General features: G+C 44.2%; 1 protein-coding gene across 1 annotated transcript; it reads left to right on the top strand.

The window, feature by feature from the left end:
- Positions 1–902: 902 nt before the first annotated feature.
- Positions 903–18595, top strand: cog6 (component of oligomeric golgi complex 6). The gene is made up of 19 exons (XM_078102432.1): positions 903–1154; positions 1425–1568; positions 2000–2071; positions 2279–2337; positions 8000–8111; positions 8456–8538; positions 8636–8706; positions 9489–9582; positions 10729–10857; positions 11848–11939; positions 12684–12748; positions 12864–12955; positions 13168–13285; positions 14116–14247; positions 14369–14536; positions 15033–15140; positions 16724–16777; positions 16880–16959; positions 18146–18595. The coding sequence occupies exons 1-19, from the start codon at positions 1020–1022 to the stop codon at positions 18291–18293; spliced, it is 1956 nt and encodes a 651-aa protein (XP_077958558.1). The 5' UTR covers positions 903–1019; the 3' UTR covers positions 18294–18595.
- The last annotated feature ends 1059 nt before the right edge of the window (positions 18596–19654 follow it).

Below are 19654 nucleotides of genomic sequence, written 5' to 3'. Positions count from 1 at the left end.
AACGATCCCCAAACCTAGTTACACGATGGAAGGATTAGTGGGGTATTATTAACACAGGGTAAATATTCCAATCAGAGAATACAACTGCAAGACGCAGTTTTCCTTTGCATTATCTTTGCATTGTCTTGAGATCGTAAACTTATTATTTTTGGTGGGTGATCATGAATAAAAATCCTAATTCATTAACAGTGACAACGTAGGATACTCTGCACGTCTGTGTTACGTCCAGTTCAAACAAGTACATGTTTATTAGCCTAATATACACTGCCTAACTAACTATTAATAAATAACTAACTAACTATTATGGTGTCTGAAGATATAAGTAAAAGAGCAATGAGGTCTTCGAAGGCCACCAAAAGAGTAGAATGTATTTCTGAAACCTTACATTTAAAGTAAGTATTTTTAAATCATTTGTTTGATAAATAGGGGATGCACAGTCACACAATTTAGCAAGCGGCTTACCAAGCCCAGGCATGTGTAGATGGGACATCACCTCACGAACCACAAGGTCATCCCAGTATACCTAGTTAATTATTGAATTTTTAATTCTATGAAACCAAGGCAGGATCCATAAAATTATATTTGCAAATGTACTTGAACGCAGTATCTCCCTATCATGCTTTAAACGGGGGGTATCTTTTAATTGTGGTCTTGTCCCTCTTATCTTTTAAAAGCAAATGTGACTCAGATAACGAACCATTGAACTGAGTAAACGAGCCTCACCCCCCAATCCTACCAAAAAATGACGTATGTTGTTTTTAACGTTATTATGCATAACAACACAGCTTCTGAGTGAGGAAGCCTAATGTTGAGATTAAGTTATATTTTTATGATGTCGTTAACGTAATTAGTGTCGTCATCCCGGTGCCTCCTTACTTTTCCAAAACAATAAAGCATTTTAGTAAAAAAAGAATTAACAGCGTGGCGGAACGTTGTATCGTTGTACACGCCAACCGGACGGCAATTCCAGACGGACCAAAACATCTCTGAGAAAGTTGACGTGGAGATTTTCGTGCGCGATGGCTGATCCTAAACTAGAAATGTCTTCTGATAACTCCACCGCATTACAGAACCCAAATGCACACACGCAGCCCAACAACCCGCTGTCCAGGAAGCTTAACAAAATACTGGAGACGAGGCTCGACAATGACAAGGTGAGATGGAAGAGTGTAGCTCCTTGCTAACGTTAGCTAGCTGTCAGTAGCTACAGCTGCAAGAGATTCCCTTCACAACCGGGGATACCACTTCTCTTGGGGGATACAAGGATACATTTTAAGAGGGAATGATATTGATCCGGACTGGCTGTGGTTGATCACAATAACCACGTCCAGACAAACGTCACTCATTTAATAGTTAGCGTGTAGCTAGTGTCCCCTTTCCACAAACAGCTGACTGACGTTATACGGTCCTTTTCGTGCTTTCAGGAGATGCTCGAGGCTCTGAAGGCTCTCTCCGTGTTCTTCACTGACAACAGTTTGCGCACCAGGAGAAATCTTCGTGGCGACATAGAGAGACGAAGCCTCTCCATCAACGAGGACTTTGCACGAATATTTAAGGATGTAAAAGAGGTACCTGATCAGTGATTGTTATATTTGTTTCATGTGGGTTGAGAAATCTTAACATGGAGAGGCGGTTATGTTGGTTCATCCTTAAATAAGAATAACTATGTTTTTAAAAGACAACACATGCTGACCCTGGTGTTTTGTTTTCAGATTAGTAGCAACGGTTACAATTACCATAGCTGAGCTAGTGATGTCAAACAGCAGATCAAATTTGAGAAATTTAGCATTTTTTCAGGGAGTGACCTGGAGTTTGAAGTTCAAGGAGACGTGTAGTTGTTTTGGGTATTAATTAGCAGCTTCTCTCACTGATACCAAAAAGTATAGTGGGGAATCTTACTACACCTGAGATAAGAGCACTGATTTGAATGCTGCATGTTTTTGTCCGGGGCTCTATCGGCCTCAGTTCTTTTGTGACTGTGACTTTGTCTTTTCCAAAGGCGCTTGAAAGTGTTAATGAGGACGTTCAGGCCATGAGCGCATGTTCGGAAGAAATGACCAACAGGTTGAAGGTACGTTGTGTCATATCTGCACGCCTTCTCAAAAAACCCCGATCCTTTTCCAGATTATGACTTACTAAAGCTAAACTCTTCATATCAATAAAAAGTAGCATATTTACATACGGTGTGTATTTCATTAAACAGATTTATTAAATGAAAATTTGGTGAGCATAATGTTTACATCCCATCTTTTGAAATCACAGCAACTTTTTTCAACAGGCTGCGAAGGAGCAAACTCAAGACCTCATCGTAAAAACCAACAAGCTGCAGGGAGAAAAGTGAGTTAAGTGTAAAGGGGCAAACATACTGTATGTATGAGTTAGACTTGTAACTTGACATACACACATATCGTTTTTAGATACACAAGGAGAAAACAGCAAATTTTCCATCCTGCTGTTGAGCGCACAACAATTTAATAATGTACAGTCCAAAGTTACTCTATAGAGTTTAGTGAGCTTTCAAAAAACTCAACCGTTTTTCAGCTGATATTCCGCATTGTTCTCTCTTCATATGGGAATTAATCCCGAGTGACAAATTGTATTTTACTATTTGTTATTATCAAGCACAAGCTGTCTCTGTCTGACTCTAACTACATCAGTGAAATGATGAGACCGCCTGTGAACCTTTATATCAGCCTTTCAGGATGTCTCTGAGGGATACGAGAGATAAAGTGGCCACTTTATTTAATAAAAAAAGATCTCCAGAAATTTCAAAGAAACTCCATCTTGCCTGCTGCCCTAATCTGTTCTGAGGCCACAAGTCATCTTTGTTGCTGATAGGCATCTTCATCGTGCGGCAGCTCGACCCCATCGTCTCTCTCGCTCTTTCTCACTCTCTGTAGTCTCATTTCTCCTACAGTGAAATTACCTCTTTTCAAGACAAATAGCACTTCCATCAAACCACACTGCGGGAACAACGCGGTCTACTTAGTGATCAGCTTTTATTGCAGACACGTTGTTTGGAAAGTGAGCTCAACATGCTCGCACCTCCTTTGCTTAGAGCTGCCTCTGAAAGTCAACTCGAGGGCGTCTTTACATTTAGTCCGAGCCAAGCACCTAAATTAAGGATCACATGTGGGTGATTTGAATATGTGCACAGATATGAATTTGCGCTGCCAACACAAGCCTTAAAAGTGGATTCCGAGTCGGCGAAATGCAGCTCCTTTACAGAGTCACGTGTTAGAAGGAAATGGTGCAGGGCAGGAGGAGCTGTCAAGCATATCTTTTATTTCTGATGGAGATTGATGAATGATTTATGAGTTTGATGAATGTATCTCCCGCAGTTGTCTATTTGCATAAGGAGGTCAGCAATCACCATTAACAAAGTTTCATTTGACACATTCGTGAGGTCCTGTGATGTTTGGCTGTGAGATAAACATCAAAGCAGTTTACCCAGCCTTACTCCGTTGTCTCGTGGAAGCCAGGCGATTACAGCCGGAGAGCGGCCCTTCAGAGCGGCTGCTTTGAGATTTGCTGATATCACATATTAAGGGCCGTCAGATGTGCAGATCCAATATTTGGAGCTCTGCATGACTTAGTCAGACAGTGCATACCTGCCCGTCTGTTGCTCTGGATTCTGGAGTGCATGACTTTAACATATAAAAGAAACCTCCTGTCCCAAACCAGTTCACACAATGACTTCCTGAACTCATTGCCGCCAGGGAAAGCTCTTCGTATCGGGCGGTAGTTGTGGTGTCTGGTGGGGAACTTCCTGGGCTGGCACACCTTCGCCTTCAGGTGAGCTCGATGCGTCTCTCCTGCCTCCAGGAGCGCTCTCTCCAGCTCTGCCCGTGCATTTCTACAAACATTATACTGTTGTTAATTCCTTGCTGCGAACGCGGAGTGTATTTTAGGTTTGTTTTTGATTAGGTGCAACCGACAGCTCTATTGCTGTGGTTCTTACAAAGAGACAGAAGCTCCACACTCCACCTTCAAACAATGAATTGGGCCGAGCAGTGTTCAGACAATCCTGTGACAATCCCCCCCCCCACACCCGCCCACGCTCCTGTTCGCTCAGCTGAGGGTGGGGAATGGATCCATTACCATTTTGTGGCAACCGTGACATTCGTATCCTCAGTCACCTTGGGAGCCTAAATTGCAGCAGCGGCATGAGCAATGCTAATGTAGATTGGTGGCAAAAAGAGTCTGCATGCATCGCAGCTGCATGTCAATTCCATGCTCTGCTGGCCCGGCTTGAGGGCGGCGATGGCGGGGAGTTGGCGCAGGAAAGGGAGGTTGGGGGGGGGGCTCTGAATATGACAGTGAAAGACACCGATGGGGATTCGCCAGCAGCGGAGACGTGCAGGCGGTGAATGAATACAAGCCCCATTTCATGAAAGGGGGCGGGGGCTTTTAAAAAAATTGATTTCCTTTTTATGTAGGTGCTCAAATTTTCTGAGCGCCCAGTCTTTACCCAGCGGTCCCACTGGGACATGCCGTCGTTGGCAAGACTGCAATAACCTTACAGCCGGACGGCCCAGTGTCTGCACGCGGGGCTTTGACCTTGTCGAAGTGATTTTTTATTTTTTATTTTTGGTCTCAGAGAAGCTGCCAGGGGACGCGTGCAGTCAAGCTGTCCTCCTGGAGCCGCCCACCAGTCAGCCACTTCAGTATTCTCGGTCAGGTTCTTTTTCAGGTCACACAATCCTCCGTAGTCCCAAGCCGCGATCTTCATGTAAAATATTATCAGTCAGCTCCTGTTGCCCCTCCTCACAGCAGTGCCACATTAGCAGCATAATCTCATATTTTGTTCGCGCACAAGGGAAGCTGCGTTAAGAGAGCTCTGATGTGCATCTACCTAGCAGGGCCGGCCCGCCCGTCGCTGTTTGCTATATTAAGGAGTCATTTGTCAGCTCTAATGAAACAGAAAAGGGGAAGGCGGGAGAGGTCCAGCCGGCATGCCATGTTTGTCCGCCAGCTCGCGGTGACAGAGCGGCCCTTTTGTTTTTTTTTCCGGCGGCCGGCCCTGTGCAAAGACGCTGTCAGCGAGATCACTCGGCGCGTGTTGTTCTGCACCGCTGCCCAGCTGTCCCGCAGCGTGTGATCTTTGCATTAGCGGGACACGTCACCCCGCTGAACAGGTGGAGACGTCTCCCAAACGGATGTCGACCTCACTAGCTGAAGGGTTAGTTGAGCTGTTGGTTTAGTGCTGCAGCTGTTGCTGAACGGGGTAGCAACAGCACGGCTGAATGGCTGCATGCTCCGTAGATACATTTAGAAACCATAACCAAGATTTAGCTGCATTTTGCTTGGCAGCCGCATTTCGTCCTTCAGTTATTCCTCCAGCTTACGGCGCATTGATAGACCCATTTTTTCCCTGAAAGTAAAGCCTGCTGAGGTCATCAAGGGGTCGGAAACCCTCGAGAGAGCGATCAGAGACACTAAGGTGACAACCTGTGTAAAATGACACCGGAGCCTTATTGAGGCCCAGCAGGCTGTTAATCAGGGCTGTGTGCCTGTTGTCTAGTGCGACCGTGATTATTGGCGCGTGGCTAACGATCTAAGCACTTTGAGAGTGCCAAATTTCCGCGCTGGCCTTTAAAAGGGCCGCTAATAGATTTTAATGGATAATCCACCCCCATGGTTTGCAATTTATGAGAAGGTTGTCCGTTGGCTTGTGAGAGATTGCCATCTCTACATCATCATTATCAGCCAGAAAAAAAGTATTGTAAATCTTTTTATAGAAAGCACGTATTTTAATCAAAGCATTACAACGAGATCCCAATGAAAGAAATTCAATGTTACTCACTGATGAAGCTCTTTCACAAACCAAACACTATAACGATTTAATTTAATCATTTAAAAAGTACCTGCATCTACCTCCACTTTTCACATATTGCACTTCTATCTTGAGATCATTGGCGTTCTTTCTTTCTTTGAACCAGCAGCCCAGAGTCTCCACACACTTTGCCAGTGCAGTGCTTCCTCTCCCTGTTATTCCATAATTGCAGTCTGGAGGAAGAACGTGTCATGTCCCAACAGCGCCGCAGTAAACGATCCTACTGCCACAGGCGCCCCCCCCCCCCTCTCCCCACCGCCTGCAGCCTGCGTGTCTGCGCTGTGACTCCTGGAGGAACAGGGCTGTCACTTTTGGCCAAAAACAAGTTTGTACGGGGATATCTGGCGCAGTTTGGCCGGTGCTCCCATTTCTGCGAAGGTCAACGCGCCCACAGAAGGAAGCCTTTATCAAGAAATGATGAAGCAATTGTTACATTTACATGAAAGTTATGAGGTAATTATACGATGGCCGGTCAAGTGACGTAACCATGAGGACACTAAAGGCGTTGCCAATTGCTAATTGTTTTGTATTTTCTGCATTTCAGTGTTGAGTAGGCCTGATTTGATGGCAGATAATATGACGTTAGCTTTGGCTTAATCTTATGAAGTCATGACTACAACCACACAAGCGACTCATCAACCTTTAATGATAGAAATGCCCAGTTTGCGGATCAAAATCTTGCTGCATACATTTGCATTATAGTGATCAACTCTCCTTTATTGAGACAACAGTATCTTCTCGCCGACTTACAGATCTGATGTCGGTGTTGCTAAATCAAAACAAGCATGTTCACATGAAAATACTTTCCCCAATCTCTGCATCACCCAGTTTAATAGCCTGATAGCAAGATATACTACTTGCTATATATAACACTATCAGAATATAACTGTAATTGCAAAGGTATATTAGGTATTTGTTGTGTCTCAGTTGCATGGTATATTTTCGCTTAATCCATTTAGTGGAACGAAGGTTCTGGCAGTGACCGACAGCCTTGCACATACAAATAACTTAAAGAAATAGTACCTTCTCCTAACCAAGTCAATCTAGTGATAAATATGGTGTAGCCAGGTCACTATAACGGGGTCCTTTTTTGTTAAAGGATGACCTCAGGCCTCTGTGGTCAGGGAATTGAAGGCGGCGAAAAGCCACGCTGTCGTCTTTGTCCTTCGCCGTAAACATCTCCACGCGCGAATCCCATGATGGGCGAAGACGCCTGGAGGTGCTGCATGTGAGGTGCTGCGTGTGAGGCCCAGCAAGCCGAACACGGAAACACTAAATCATACAATCCTCCAACAGATTTACAACCCGTTGCTTTCAGCTGGCTGAGCACCGGTAATAGCGGCGTGAGAGACAATGTTCGGATATAATGCAATTTATAATTCTAAAGGTTCTCCTCCACCAAAACAAGGCGGTGATTTACCGATCCAGCTTTCTCTTCACAGCCGGGAGGAGAGAATGTAGACCGGGTGGTTTGGATGAAAACGTTGGGACAGAGGGAGCGCTCCCTGTTGTCCTGCCATCCCATGACAAGAGTTCCTTGTTCATACGGGGCGGTTGCCATGGACACTATTGTGTTGAAACACTTATAGTGACACGGATAGCGATCGCTCTGCTTTTATTTATGGTGACAAAAAAAACTGTGTGTGTGTGTGTGTGTGTGTGTGTGTCCGCTGTTTTTATTCTGTCACATGATATCTTCTGTGTGTGTGTCACCCTGGCATCTCAACCTAAGCTCTATGACTGAGTCATAGAGTGTTTGGGAGTAGTATGACTGCCATCTGCTGGAGAACTTCCAACATTACACCCAGTTGACAACATCTTTTTATCTTATTTTTTATCTTTTTTTTGACGATAGCATGCAACTTTGTTCCAGTTTTCCTACGCTGACACACTGTCTTTTTTATTTGCAGAGAAGAACACACAAGAGGAATGGGACACAGCGATAAAACATAGTGATGAAAGAAAGAAATGAATGAACTCCTTTTATGAGGAAAAAGTCCTTAAGGGCCTTGACGACAGACAAAACGAGTTGTGATGACTAGAAAAGGCCCAACTGAAATTAACAGAAAGCATTTCTAAATCAAAATGCCACAAGGAGAAAACAATTGTCTTCATGCAGATATTAAAGTGCAACAGTGAATGAAATTATCTCTCTCCCCTCAGTCACAGGCTGGAGCTGAGAGCTCAGGTTGCTCAGGCCTTCCTCGCAAAGTTCCAGCTGTCAAATGAGGAAATGGCCACACTGCGAGGGTCTCGGGATGCCCCCATCACTGAGGTAATCTCTGTCCTAACGTGGGCTCCTTAATAAAATCACATAAAGAATCCTCCCACGTGCGCCCAGAGGACGGGGGAATGCAGATTAGTGCGTCGCGAGAATTGTTTTCACTCTCTCCTCTGGGGTTTAATCTTCTCCCCTTGCCAACACGCCGCCACAATATGTGATGTGCGAGTCAATAATTTAGCATATGAAACAACACTAACAAACTTCAACTGTCAATCCGCATTGCATGATCGGTCACTTCAGAAAACCAAACCAAAGCCATTGTTGCCTTTTTTGTTTGGCACAATCCTGCAACCCTCGCCGCCCCTAATATGCTCAGGTGTCGTTCAATTTCCCAGGATTTCTTCAAAGCTCTGAGCCGAGTGAAGCACATCCACGAGGATGTCAAAGTCCTCTTGCGAACCAACCAGCAAACTGCGGGGTAAGATGCACGTCCCTCCCCACTGTGTCGCCCTGTGCGATGCGGCAGCAGGTTGAGCGTATGTAATGTGTGCTCTGGGCTTGTGTGCTTGCTCCAGGTTAGAGATCATGGAGCAGATGGCCGTGTTACAGGAGACATCATATGAGCAGCTGTACCGCTGGGCCCAAAGTGAGTACCGGACACACTGACTCACTGAGCCACTGTACGAGGCCTCCACACTAATCCGCAACCAGAAGCAGACATTTCAGTCAATGTTTGTCCAAAGGATTTCTGCAGTTTGATGGTTTGTGCACTCAGAGTTATGCTCTTTCAAGTGCAAGTAGTGCGTGCATAGGGGAAATTTGTGGACTCATGTGACTCATAGCCGCTCACTGAGTTCTGTCTAAAGAATGCCAAAAACCTCAGCTTGGACATGAGTTTTGACATGAAAATGAACAGTAAATAAACCATTTAGATCACAGACACCGCAGAACTCCTCATAGAGCATCTACTAAATTATGCGTTGCCCTACAGGTGCTCATTTTCTCAGCATTTCTCCAAATGGAGACACAGTTAGTCGATCTTCTCAAGGCTCTCTTCTTCGTGTATGCATTTGTCAGTTGTGCCAAATATATTTCCACTAAGATGTTTCTGCACATTCGTTGAATAGGGCATTTACTTTTATTTTGAGGTCCGACTAGAGTGGAGTGTGTCTGCAAATGTTTTCCACAGTCTGGAAACTGTTCATTGTTCAAAGTAAAAGCACTGAAAAAACACGGGAAAAGTCTCATTGAAAAATGTTCTCGGTGGTTTGATTTTCTTCTTGCCAACAAGGTTACCATGGCCAAATATATTTATTAACAATGAAGATGACTCATCAGGAATAGTTACTAAAAAGACAGCTATTTAGTTAGATGGAGGATAGTGTTTTATTCTTATTGATGCCCTTCTTGTTCCTTGTCTCTACGTAGATGACTGCAGAGGACTGACCCAAGAGAGCTGCGATGTCTCCCCTGTGTTGACTCAAGCCATGGAAGCCTTACAGGACCGACCCGTCCTTTACAAGTAAACCGTGACAGGGAGACACACACATTTATTCGTCTTCCTCTCCATGCTAATCAGTGTTTAATCGTCTTCCAGGAGCCTAAGTAGACCTGTGCAGTGGTCAATATTATTTATTTATTCAATGCAAATGGTAAAAGGTGCTCCAAACATGTTCTTGAGCCACTCCAGTAGCAGATTGTGTAAATTAAGTGTATGTTTGGCATCAATTAATCAAAACATGTTCCTGTGTATTTTAATAAAACAATGCTCGAATATATTAAGTATATTTGAGAAATGAGGGATACATTTTTATTTTAAACAAAGTGTTTTGTTTACAGCAGCTACGTTTTTGATTCACCTGGTCTATTTAGTTTTCATTTATGGTTTAATTCCTCTTTCAAGTATTTTTTGTGAGTTAAACATAGATAAACTTAAGGATTAGGCCTCGAGAAGCCGTGATTTATTTGACGCATTTATTTCTGACTTTTCCAGCGTGTCTCCATTCATCTTCCGCCTCATTCCTTTCCTTCGCTTTCAACCACTTATTCATACTTAGCGGTAAATTATAGCAAAATTTGACATTTTAAATAATTGGCCGGTAATACTGAAGTTGGTGTCACACAAGTTTTGTGCGTATTTTCAATGGCTTGGAAGGAATTTCTATTTTCTAAAAATCTTATGAGACATACCACTATGGATCTGAATTATCTACAAGTGCTTTGACATGCCGATGCCTGCATTTTAGGCAAGCATTAGTTCGTAATGAACGTTAATACACCTTGCAGGACTGCAATTTGCGCTCGTATAGAATAAAGAATTATTCCAGACTGATTTGACTTTGTCCCAAGAACAAACAGCAAGCGGGGGCCCAGTGAAGCTTCGAGGTCATGTTGAGGCTGGGCATGTTGAGGCTATGAGAGCGGCGGCCGACGTTCCCGGAATCTTAATTCAGCACTATCTTCTGTTTAGTCTGCCCCAGAGACCGCCACCGCCGGCCAATCAAAACAACCCCAAAAAGCATTTCCTTTTTGAAGAATCTGCCTGCATGGGTCGATGCGCGTCGGCGGCTGACCTCCGCTACACCGCCTGCGCCAAAAACGCCACCGTTTTTTCCCCATTATGTCGTGCCGCCTAACGTCGCCCTCCTTCTCGTCTTGTCTGTGCCAGGTACACTCTGGACGAGTTTGGGACGGCGCGCAGGTGCGCGGTGGTTCGAGGCTTCATCGACGCGCTGACCCGCGGCGGGCAAGGCGGAACCCCGCGGCCCATAGAGATGCATTCACATGACCCCATGAGGTACATCTTGTGTGTGTGTGTGTGACCTGAACGGCGCCCTTTGCTACGGCTAACAATATCCAGAGGACGCTTTAGGATCGGATAGAAAACAATGAGCCGAGTGTAGCTTCGCTCAACTAAAGAATGGTTGTTAAATCAAAAAGTTTATCTCCCGGGTAAAAATAGGAACATCTACAGTAACCCGACTCCAAAGATGTGATGTGGAATAATCCAATTTATTTCAAACTATTAAATTTCTTTAAAATTAAATGAAAGTTTTTTTTTTTTAAATGTGGATACAGCCAGAGTTGAGGAATACAGTTGTTGGGATTTTGCTTGAAAATAAATCTCGCACTAATAAAATATTACACACCCCAAAACTCAATTTAATTAATTCAAAAATTCAAATGGAATCAAGGTGAAAAAGATACAGAAATGCAGTACTATTCCTTTAAAACACAGTATATATAGTATATCTATATATACTAGAGTGTGATTATTGCTATAATCATTTATGAATCAGTTTGTTCTGAACTCCTCAGATTGTTAACTTTCAAAATCCCATTTGAGAAGATGTTATAAGTGTCCATTTGTTTCCTGTCGTACAACATCCTCTTCCTCCTTCCCCCCCCCGTGCCCGGGAGCCAAATGGGAGATTTTCTCAGAATACCAGGCATGTGTGGAACACAAAATCACCTCCACTTTATAGGAAGCATCAACAGTTCTGAGAACATTAAGTTCTTTCTCACCTCCCTATGTCCCTGCAAACACCCTCACACACACACGCACGCACACACACACGCACACACACACACACACACAGACACCCAGTAATTCAAGTTTAACCGTGCCGCTTTCCACCGTTATCTAACACCAGAAGTGTGTGTTTGTGTGTGAAAAGCAATGACCAATGCCTCAGTGTAGCTGTGGTCCCGGCGTGGTATGGTTAGCCCTCAGGTCGGCCCCTCGGTGACACGTTGTTTGATTCGGACTGTTTTGGGGCTTTTTCAGGTATGTTGGGGACATGCTGGCCTGGCTGCACCAAGCCACCGCCTCCGAGAAAGAGCACCTGGAAGCTCTGCTGAAACAAGTCACTCTGCCAGGTACGATGCTTCCTGCCTGCTAATCCCACATTCTGCAGTTCTCCATCACGGCAGGTTCCTCCCACGCCTTGAGTTACAACCCCCCCCCCCCCCCCCCCCATGCTCTATATAAACGATTTTTGCACTTTAGTTTTTGGTCTTGCCCTTCTTGGTAAATGTTTGCTTTGTTGAATAGTTTATTTCGGTGTCAGCAAATGTCACACAGACTCACAAGTAGCTTGCTAATTGGGGACCAATGGTTCTGTAAGGTCAGAGCGGTCAGCAGAACTAATGCCGGTACATTTAGTTCAGCCCGACTAATCCTCTGCTCATTTCCCTCATACAATCAATTCTGAACAATCCATCACTCTTGTTTATATGTATATTATTCTTTTTCATATATTATATCAACTTGTAATTAATAATGTGTTTTATATTTAATTCTATTCCTATATTTTAATTTTTGCAATAATATTATGATAATATTTCTGTGTTGAATTTCCCTTTTATTACTTACATTCGTTTTGCATTGATTGTGGGAGGCTGGGAACCATTATTTCACAATTATTGCTCCAAAGTAAATGTTGGGTTTATGATGAATAAATAGTGTAATCTTGGGTTCAGTTGAGTTACATTGAGTTGAACAATAGCATTGTTGTCACTTGCTTAAACACAATCTGAATGTACTGAATGTACAGTTGATGTATTTATTCCCAGATTCCCTGATACTTGTGTGTGTGTGTGTGTGTGTGTGTGTGCCATTAGGTGTGGAGGAGAACCTGCAGGAGGTGGTTGCACACATCACTGAGGGAGTCTGCAGGCCACTCAAAGTGAGAAGCCAAACCGGTTTAAGGCGCTGTGATGAAGAACTACCGAGTAGCACCACGTTTTCTGCTCACATCCTGCTCATGTGCTCACTGTGTGTGTTCTGGATCCGTCCCTCAGGTTCGGATAGAGCAGGTCATTGTGGCTGAGCCTGGCGCTGTCCTGCTTTACAAGCTGTCCAACCTGCTCAAGTTCTACCACCACACCATCAGGTGTTTTAACTCACTCAGTCTGCGATACATACGCTGAAACATTTCTTGTGAAAATTTGTCTGTTTTCTGTTCTTGTTAATGGTTTAGTTTAACAGTCAGACGCACAAACAAGCAGGTTGAAGATGTCATTTTAGGCCAATGAGCATTGTTGGTTGTTTTTTTACTTTTATCAAAAGACATACATCTGTAAATTATCCATGATCTTTGTCCAGTTCGATCATCGGGACCAGTGTGGCCTCTCTGCTCATCACTATTGAAGAAATGCACATTCTCAGCAAAAAGATGTTCTTCAACAGCCTGAGTCTTCATGCAAGCAGACTCATGGACAAGGTATAGCATGAGTAGGAGGATTTCTATTTGAATAATTCACAAAATGGTTTTGCCATGTAAAGATTTGAGAAAGTGACAGATAAAGGTAAACAATCTGAAAAGGGAGTTTTAAAATAGACTTTTCTGCTCCTCCACGGAAACACTTGGGTGATGATACAGAAGTTCAGTTTGAACCCTCAGTGTGTATTTAAGCTCTGCGTTACAACCCTCGACAACGAGGCTATTTCTGAAGCACTTGTGCTTGTAAACACTTTCAGCCTGCCAGGCTAAGGCATCAAAATGGCACTTGCTGCCAAAAAACACCCAACTCGTTACCGTGCAGTTAAATTGCCTTCCAAATATACCTCAGCACGAGCGGGAGCGCTTCCATATAACTTGCTGGCTGTGTCCTGATCAATAGCAGTTACTAGAATGATCCCTGCAGCTCTGCGTTAATCAAATTGGAGGCCCTCAGGTTTTTGGTGTCAATTCCAGCTAATGCCGGGAACACAGCCCTCTGATAATTTGCTCCATTAGGTGGAGGACGGTGGCCGGCCTCAGCTGTGTGTTGTGTATCCAGCAGCCAATGAAAAAAGCGAAACTCTCTTCATTAAAAGAAAAACTCTACTGAGTCTGAACAAGCTGAGGCTTCGAGTAGCAGCAGGAGGCAGCAGCTTTACACTCGGCCCGTCGTGCTGCTCATTAGGGAAGCCTGACAATTTCATGGCGCCGCGAGGACCGCTCGTCTTCGGTGAAGGCGACGGCACGCGCGCAACTAATCTCTGCGAGAACAAGCATTGCCGCGTCGCCCTTTTTGCACCATCTTGTTCCTCCTTTGTCCGCCCCGGCAGGTGGAGCTACCACCTGTAGACTTGGGACCTACGGCCTCCCTCACTCAGACCCTCTCACTCCTCAGGGAGGTGCTGGCCTCCCACGACTCGTCGGTGGTTCCTCTGGATGCCCGCCAGGCGGACTTTGCTCAGGTGAACTTGCGGTCAAACAGTGGGAAAGTCGGACGCGTCTCCCTGCATTGTCACATCGAACGCCAATGTGTGACTGTTTGTTCTCGCCCCTTAGCGATCTGTCTCTCTTTATCTTTCCCAGGTGCTCTCCTGCATCTTGGATCCCCTCCTGCAGTTATGTACTGTGTCTGCCAGTAACCTGGGCACTGCTGACATGGCTACCTACATGGTCAACTCCCTGTATGTCATGAAGACAACCTTGGCTCTCTTTGAGTTCACTGACAAGAGGCTTGAGATGCTCGAATTCCAGGTCGGTCTTAACAAACACTAATCACACACATTTGAATTAGTTTTAGTATCAAACCATTAGTTAGAATTACAAGTAGTCAAGAGTATGAAACTAATAATGACAGACAGAATGTTAATTTACAGAACTGAAAGTAATGTCATCTAACATGAACACTCCGCTTGCATTTCTCACATTGTCCGTGCGTAGAGGTTTTGTTCGTCAAAAATAATCATCTTTCCTTTCATTAAAACCCCACAGAGCCCACATGCTTTATTTCAAAGATTCCATTTTCTGTCCAATAAAAGGGTGTGCGTCATGCATTGTTGTTCATGCTCAAACGTGCCCCCTAGCCTCTATTTTTAGCACGTCTTTTGTAATTGAGTAGCACAAGAGCTCCTGTGGAAGTTTTATTATCAATAGCACAGTGGTCACCTATTAACCACAAGTACCATCAGGTCCACAATGCGGACTTTGACTGGATATTAAGCCACTCTCTCCTGCGTTTTTTTTTTTTTAGATCGAGGCTCACCTTGACACCCTGATCAACGAGCAAGCATCCTACGTGCTGACCAGAGCCGGACTGAGCTACATCTACAGCTGCGTGCAGCAGCATAGTGCTGAACAGGTCTCGCTCGGAGCACTCAACTCCACATTCACATGCACTCGCTCATGAAGTTATAGAACAACCTGTTAGAGTCCCTAATGGTCCCCTTTCCATATTTTATAGGCCCTAACGATATTGTTTACGCTACCCCCCTAGGCTCTACACTAGCCATCGCTATGGTTACCACATGACCGGTGTCTTTATTAGGGCGTAATAGCATTTTGGTCACATGTTCGGATGGGAAAAGGAGAGAGATGGGGGCAGATCACATTATGTTCTATAACAAATATACGCGCTTCTCCAGAATGGTCCTGTGCAAATGAGAGCGCTGATGCCCTGGTTTGTTCCACCCTCTTTGTAACACACCGTGTTAACTGAGACCCATAGCTGTGGCCGAGCATGCAAGTCTTAAAACCCTGGGTCACGTCAGGACACACCACACCCTGCTGCTGCAGCGCGACGCAAAGCTCAGTCGAGGACTGTCACTCTTCTCGCAGACTTCGTCTGTTTGCTTTAAATAGTCTTCTGCTTGAAAAAAGATTACGTCCAGCTGTCCACACTGGACGGCACACCAGATCAAAACAATCCCCTTTGTTTTAGACTTTCAGGTTTACTTTCAACATCAGCCATACATTTTCTCCTTGTTCTGTGTTGTTTCATATGCTATGTTCTGTGATACATCAGACGAACGAGTCGCATACAAGACAAACGGGATTAGAACAGCACTCGCTCGCAGCTAGTCGATGAGTTTGCTCACAGCGTGTTTGTTGACGTCCTCATATCCCCATAAAATCCTGCTAGCCGCTGCACTCTAGCTGTGACCCTTGCACTACCTTCTATTTGCTGCTTTTACTGTTGGCAATTAAGGCATTTTAGCTTTACTTAATGTTGCCATTCTCGATAATCAGTGTCAACTAATTGCCATCAAGGTAGCAGCTGTAATGTTCCCACAAAGTCCGTCGTGTCGTTAGCTATCAAGATTGAAAAATGATATTTCTCTTCTTTTTTTCTGTCGTGATTCAGAGTACAAGTTTTGAAACTTATTTTCCTCGGAATAAACATCTTCTGTCACGGCTAAATATAAACTTGAGTTATCAAATCATCAAAATTAACAATCATTACCTACTTATGCTAATCCAAATACCCTATAATTCAATTTCAACAACTCATGACATGAAACAAATGTGGAACCAACCAACCAATCAGCTGTTTAAGAAGTAATCCAGCGTGACAAAGTAAGTCTCCTCTGCTGATGTACATGCAGCAGTTGACATTATTACGAGACAGACCCTCTAGTCCCAAATGTTTTCATCAAAGGAGGGGGAGCAGTAGGACTGATGATGGGACGTTCTCTTAAACCAATGAAGAATACACTTTCCTTATTAGTTGGTTGGAGTTAGAATAATTCATTCAGACATCACACACTTCTTCATACTTCCATTTTTAGTAGCTGCCCGAAGGGTCGGCAGCAGAATGAGGAAGGGAGAAAACAGTTCAACATTGCCTGCAAATGTGAATGAATGAGTTGAGATTCCACGTCGTTGCTGTTCAAACACTTTGACCTTGAGTTGGATTCCACGCTGATGTTGACTTTTCCGTCTCAGGGTCCTCTGTCGCTCCTCCCCAGCATGGAAAGCTCCTCTGTGAAAGCAGCGATGGTGAGTTGCCCTGTGTGTGACGGTGAGGAAAATCTCTCTGCAGGAATCAATATATTTAAATGTAATTGTGATGCATCTTTTCCTCATCACACAAAACAACAGGTCCAGTTCGATCGGTACTTGTCGTCACCCGACACTCTTGTGATGCCGCAGCTCAACTTCCTGCTCAGTGCAGCCATCAAGTGAGTTCCCGTCCCAAGTGTTGACAAAGGATCTTCCTGTTCAGGAAAATAATAGTAAACAATGTAACATTCAGGCCCGTTACAACCTGGTTTTTTCAACAGGTTATACAGCATCATCCGTCATACGGATGGCGTAGCTAAAGCCACCGGAACATTGAGAGTTTGGACGGCGGGATCGCCAGTATTTGTCTCACTGATCAGGAAACTCATACGCTTTTAGCTCCATCCAGCTGCTACATTGGAGGGCTCTTTCTGTGAGTCACGTTTACTAGGAAGTGCAGCAGGCTTGAGGAGCACTCTGTACCTCAGGTTAATGTTCTCTATTAATGGACATGGGAGGACTGATGGGCAGGACGCCATTAATTAGCCTCTGGTCCATTTCTCACTCGTACTCGTTCCCTGGAATCACTGCTCCTCTTTGTCTCTCGCTCTCTCTCTCCCACCTATCTCTCAAGTCTGCGTCTCTGCTCACCTAAATAGAGAAAAACAGCACTCTGAAAACGCCCCTGGAGTTCACGAATAATGGGAATATACTTTTAGACTGCCTTCCTTTCACAGTTCACGTTAGAACTCTAATGGTATCAAACATTACTACATAACAAATGCACTCTGTTCCCCGTTGGCCAATTAAAAATATGGATCTCGAGAGCTTGCGTTGGGTACCAGCGAGGCGCTCCCACTGTGTCCTTGAGACCTCTCGATGGGCTCCTCTGGCTCCTTAAAGGAAATCTAACTTGAGAACTAAAACGATGAACAAATGCTCTCATTTTAGTGTGATTAAAACATTGTGAGTTATGAATCCATGTTGTTTAAGGCATCTAGAATGGATACCTTAATAGTCCTGCAACCAAAGTAGTTTTCTTTTTTTTTTTGAATGGATTAATAGTTCTCTAACATGTGACACGATACACATTTTGTGTAATATGTTTGCTGTGTCTGACCTGATTCTTTTGCATTTATCCATAGGTGGCAGTGTGCACCACATACCACTGGTTGTTTTCATCCAGCGGGGGCACACAGTGGTCACCGAACTTAAAGAATTAGGAGACTATTCTTGTTACTTACTTGCTGAGCTCTTACAGCGTAGCTCTGCTGGTCTGACGTGGATTTAAATCGCTCACTTGTGATACTGTGCTTTCCGTCTGTACCGATGTAAAGAGCTTTCTCTCCCTCTGTGTGTGTGCAGGGAGCAGATTTTCCGTCAGTCCACCGAGCTGGTGTGCAGAGCCTATGGGGAGGTCTACGCTGCGCTCAGCAGCCCAGCCAACAGCTACAAAGACCCAGAGAACCTGCTTCCCAGATCCCCTCAGCAGGTTCAGACCTTGCTGTCCTGAGAGACACTTTTTTTGTCCCACTCGGTTGATCTCAAAAGGACAAGGTGAGCCCCAGCGAAGGACTCCCCGGTGTTTTTTCTTTTTTAAAGAGCTGTGTAATTTGTAAAGAAATAAGAACAAGTACCATAATATATAAAACGTGGCTGTTGCGGTGGGGGTTCTTGTTGGTGGGATGTGGGTCACTGACCTCAGAGAGAGGCTCTCCCCTGTGTGCTATGAGAAAAAACTCATTGACTCTCTGCTTCTATACGCATGATTGTACAAATCTGTGTCTTTTTTATTAAAAACATTATATAAAACTAGTACACTTCATTTGAGAGACTTGGCTTATTTTACCACACTTGGATGTAAAAAGAAATCCGCTCCAATGTTAAGAGGAGCTTCAAAACTTAAACATGTTGTTTATTTTCCTCTCAACTGTTTTGAATTTTAGCGACGAAATGGAAAGTACGTCACGTCATTGGGCTTTTCAAAAAATGTTCATGTTGACCAAGATGAATAAACAAGACGTTCTGCCATTTGAAATGAGCCTTTGACCGTGTGAAGCAATAGCCATAACTCAGCCATTCGAAGGCTAATTGTGACAATTTCACAGAAATGTTTCTTAGAACAGAATGATGATGATGTGGTTAGTGGAATTTTGGACGGACATGGATGTAAACTTCATACGACCAGTTGGCGGAGGCGTACAATCGCGAGGTCCTGATTCCAGTTTGTTATATAAAGTGACTTTAGAATGCAACAAGTTTGTAACTATACTATCAATCCAAATGAATTTATTTAGCTTAATCGTCGCGTAAAGTAACCGAAGCCCCATTCAAGACAGTTGATGCCAATACTTTTCTCTTCTTCTCTTCTGAAAGTAAACACAGCGGCGAATGATTTCGTACCGTTGAATATCTGACACCACTTAGCCCACGCAAATCCCCAATAAAGCACCACTGAAACGGTAGAGCTAAGTGGATGTTGATGCTGTCGTTATGGTATCTGGCCCGAGAGGCAGCGTTTTATTTCTGCTCTCTGACTTCTCCTGGTCCATGGCAGCGGGCCTGATCCTCGCGGCTCTGCCAGCACCGAGACCCAGGATTTCCCCAGCTCACGCGATGTAACTCTGGTATCATTGGCCAGGACATTGAGTACTGGGAATAAATGGAATACCGCAAAGTTCAGCATCTGGACAGTGCTCTTAAATCCTTTAAATAGACCAGCTCCTTCTTCCAGTACTGCTTGGCTCCGGTCGCATACTAGCTGGATACTCTAGTGTTTTTTTTATTTTTATTTTTATTTACCCAGCACTCTTTGACAAAAAGTGGAATGATGCTTGAGAGGCGGCATTACCGAATAACAACATTATTGTTCAT

This window comes from Gasterosteus aculeatus, chromosome 1 (assembly GCF_964276395.1).
Source record: "Gasterosteus aculeatus chromosome 1, fGasAcu3.hap1.1, whole genome shotgun sequence".
Taxonomy (NCBI): domain Eukaryota; kingdom Metazoa; phylum Chordata; class Actinopteri; order Perciformes; family Gasterosteidae; genus Gasterosteus; species Gasterosteus aculeatus.
Note: the sequence above shows the minus strand (reverse complement) of the source record. Positions and strands in the feature narration are given on the sequence as shown.

Bases quoted from the DNA above. Each gene is read 5' to 3' on its own strand.
- cog6 (XM_078102432.1), top strand. From the start codon at position 1,020: ATGGCTGATCCTAAACTAGAAATGTCTTCTGATAACTCCACCGCATTA. The intron at 1,569-1,999 runs GTACCTGATCAG...TCTTTTCCAAAG, and splicing joins TATTTAAGGATGTAAAAGAG to GCGCTTGAAAGTGTTAATGA. The intron at 16,960-18,145 runs GTGAGTTCCCGT...GTGTGTGTGCAG, and splicing joins CTGCTCAGTGCAGCCATCAA to GGAGCAGATTTTCCGTCAGT.